General features: G+C 36.8%; 1 protein-coding gene across 1 annotated transcript; it reads right to left on the reverse strand.

Annotated features, from left to right (window-relative positions):
* Nucleotides 1-1418: 1418 nt before the first annotated feature.
* On the reverse strand, nt 1419-3693 carry LOC133730446 (uncharacterized). The gene is made up of 6 exons (XM_062158032.1): nt 3644-3693; nt 3340-3513; nt 1971-2078; nt 1831-1876; nt 1621-1719; nt 1419-1514 (listed from the first exon to the last, which is right to left on the reverse strand). Exons 1-6 carry the CDS (start codon nt 3691-3693, stop codon nt 1419-1421), a joined length of 573 nt encoding a protein of 190 aa, XP_062014016.1.
* Nucleotides 3694-4022: the final 329 nt, after the last annotated feature.

A 4022-nucleotide genomic window follows, 5' to 3' on the forward strand; every position in this document is an offset into this window, starting at 1 on the left:
ATAAGGGTGCATGAATTGTCTAAAAGGTGGGTGTACTGGGGGTATATTGGGTTCTTGTTCTTGTTTTAGAATAGGAGTCTCAGGGTACTTTGAGAAACGATTCTTTCTGTCGACTCCATAGGGGTGTTTCACTATGCCAAAAAAGCCTTCAGACGACAGATGAGATTTGTCGTCTGATATGTAAATTATCTGTTGTCTATCCAGCTGCCGTCTCTTACGGCATCAGACGACAGATATCCTCCGTCGTCTCTTCTCACTCAGACAACAGAAGTTTCGCAAGGCTCTGTCGTCTGAACAACCCAACATTGAAGGATTTGGGACTTTCTGTGGTTAATAATCATATACAACGACACATTAATGTTGTTCAAATGAATTACAAACTACAGTTTTAATAAAACTTCTGTTGTCTGGAAATAAATAAGAACACATCTATATGTTGTCTGAAGTTACCAAAATAAAGGCTTGTTTGACAATCTATTGTCTGAATGCATTTTTGAAGACATTTAATTGTTGTTTGAAAATCACTTATAACTGGGTAAATTATGCTCATATGTCGTCTAAATAGTTTTAAGGCTTTATTTTTATGTCTTTTATCTTGCATTCCAACCACAGTTTTAAGTATTTATGTTGTCTGATAGACAATATAACTATATGTAATCATGTAGTTGTGTAGTTTGATTGAGGTTAGAAACTCACTCTTCTGTTGTGTGATAATTAAATGAACTACGTGTTTCTGTTGTTTGTTTGAAGAACTTTTGTTGTTTGATAATGAATTGAACTTCAGTTTTATGTTGTATGTTAGAAGTATTTCTGTTATTTGATAGTGAATTGAACTTCAGTTTTTTGTTGTCTGGTAAAAGTATTCTGTTGTTTGATAATGAATTAAACTTCAGTTTTCTGTTGTCTGTTAAAAATATTTCTGTTGTTTGATAGTGAAATAAACTTCAGTTTTCTGTTGTTACAAGTATGAAGGAACAACGGAGAGATATTCTTTTATGTTGTTACTGTATTTGTGATACAACATATCATAAACCTGCATTTGTTGGATTTGAACCATAGCAAACCTCATTCTGTACACTAGTCAACAAAAAGACATATTATAAGATCTGAAATCAGCAAATTCCTCATTGCATCAATTAACCCACCAAAATACATTCCCATCAGTAGCATAATACTAAACTAGCTAGCATGCTAGCCTTTACATTAACCGATTTTAATTACTGCCATTGTTGCATGGATCCTAATCTAACTAAGACAAAAACCTAGTAGCATCCATAGAGTAGTTACATCAATTACATTAATTATATTGTTCAAAACTTTCCATCAGTTCTGTCAAAAATGCACAAAAGCAGTTCCTAGACACTACTACTGCTCATAACCTAGCTACCAGAAACAAAAGTAGATATATAGGCTGATACTTAATTTTCTGGGAACTTCAAAACATGCTTAGCCCATTCCGCTCGGATCTCATCAATATCTTTGTCTGTGTAAACCAAATTTGACCCCGTTCCCCACTGCAATAAGGAAATGCAGCAAATTAAATATGAAAGTTATATGCACATAGCATGCACTATATCATTAAACAATAAAGTCCATCGGTAAGCAGTTGATTAATTTTACCTTAATGCTAAAATCCAAGTTCTTGTCCTCCACAATTTCTTTCATGTAACGCATAATGAAATATCCACAAGTCTTGTCATTTTTTTGCTCCAGAATACCCTGAAAATAAAGAATTAAGATAATCGAAGGTGAAATATACAATGAAGTACATAAAACTAACAACTACAAAAATTTCAACCGACTCATAGCAAGATTCTTCCATTGAATTACTTTCCTTCCTTTCCGATTCTTGTGGGCATTATAGATTTTAATGAAGCTTCAAACAAAAAATGATGATTAGTAAACAAGTCCAGTACATGAACAAGTAACACCAACTGATCAATCACTATAGTACAATATCAGACACTTACTTGTTGACAATAGATTTCCATTCCCCAGTATCGAGTCGCCTTTTAAGTGAATCCATGAAGTGCACGACTTCTTCATTTAGGTTCACAACCGTCAACATCCAATGAGCACTAGGGGATAACATAAAAAAAAAGGGAGAATTTTTCGAACAGTACCTGAACTAAAGGTCACTGTGAATTAACGTGCCTCACTTTACACTAACTACACTTTGGTACCTGGACTATAAATCCCGACCTACTTTTGGAACATGCCATCAATAACTCTGTTAGTTGGCATGTCACTTGACATATTTTCAAGGGTAAAGTTGTCTCTTAACTATCCACCTTCAAAAAGTCAATTTTTTTAAATAAAAAGAAAAAAAAAGAGTGATGGTGCGATCTTGACCGTAGATCCACCCTTGGAAAATCTTTTGGGTCGGGAATCCATGGATCGAAGATCTTTGGAACGGCGAAGAGGTCGTCGACGGGAGGCAACGGCGGTCTCGTGGGAGGCTAGAACATGAAGAGGTGAGACGCAGAAGAAATTTGCGGGGAGGGAGGGCTCATGCTTTTCCTTCCTTCCCAGCACCTTCTTTCTCTTTGTCTTCTCCTTCCCCTATCTCTTTCTCCTTTATTTCTTTATTCTCCATTATGATCATCTTCATCTGCCCCACTACTCCACTTTCCCAATCTCAATTCTCACATGAACTCATCTTCATAGCCACACCATGTCTTCCCCAATCGAACAAGGTACTCTTCTCTCATACACTTTTTTTTTATTTATTGTTTTCAATTGAATTTGATTGAAGAAAGAAAAATTGGGATTAAAATACTGAAATGGAATATGTTCACATGATTAAAGATGAGTTCTTTTGTACTGGATTTGATTTCTGGAAAGGTTGTTGCTGGGTTTGATTTCTGGGTTTGACAGGTGAGAAAAATATACAGAAGGGTTTGATGACGACTCCAGCGGAGCCATCGTCATCGCAGTCATCATCACCGTCATCGACGGCAACGGCGTCAGCGCTGGTGCTGTCGAACTCCAGGAAGAGGATGGACCGGGGGGGGGGGAAGAAGAAGCATGTTTCACAGTGACTGGGCAGCAGAACGACACCGAGAGAAGAGAGAGAGAGAGAGTGAAAATACCAAAATACCCTTTAAAAAATGAAAAATGACATTAGATTAACGGGGTTATTGACGGCATGTACCAAAAGTGGGTCGGGATTTATAGTCCAGGTACCAAAGTGTAGTTAGTGTAAAGTGAGGCACGTTAATTCACAGTGACCTTTAGTTCAGGTACTGTTCGAAAAATTCTCCCAAAAAAAAAAAACTGTTATATTACCATTAACGATATAACTTGGCAGAACAGATGCTTTAATTACTTTTTACGTACCCCAAGTTATATGGAACCACAAAGATTTGCCCTAACCTCCCTTGCCTATACCGATCTGACAAAGACCAAGCACTTTCAGTGGGATTTCCACACCCAAGTGTACCAATATGATCAGGATCGACAAAGGCAACCATATCCACCATCTTACACTTCTTCAAGACTTCATGAAGGTAGCTACAAATTATTTTGGAATATGAAACTGTTAAAAGTACTTCAAAATAAACAGTGATACATGCCAATCAAAATTCAATCGTATAATGAATTATTGACTATATGCACCCAGCTTGCTTTAATAATTCTTTACCTCATGTAAAACACAAGTACACGATTTGATACTTCTAGCTTGTTGGCCATGGTATAGAGATCACTTCTAAACAGAAAGACTTTCTTTGAATGGCCGAAAAGGTCCGCAGCAAATGTTGTGTGGATGGTGACCCCGTCTCTAAGGAAAGTGTTCCCCCACGTGCACAAATCCTTTAATGTCGTTGGCAGATTCGGTGGCAAGTTTTGAAGGTCTTCATTATCATCAAATACATCTCTCATTCTCTTCTTGGTATTAGCAAGATTTATTTTCTAGTTGTGTAAACCAATCAGACTACATGTTATTGTTGTAGTGAAAATGGAATTGCAGAGAGAATAGATGAGAGAATTGTGTGTGTTCTATTATTGATAATAGGAGCCCT

Source organism: Rosa rugosa, chromosome 2, assembly GCF_958449725.1.
Source record: "Rosa rugosa chromosome 2, drRosRugo1.1, whole genome shotgun sequence".
Taxonomy (NCBI): Eukaryota; Viridiplantae; Streptophyta; class Magnoliopsida; order Rosales; family Rosaceae; genus Rosa; species Rosa rugosa.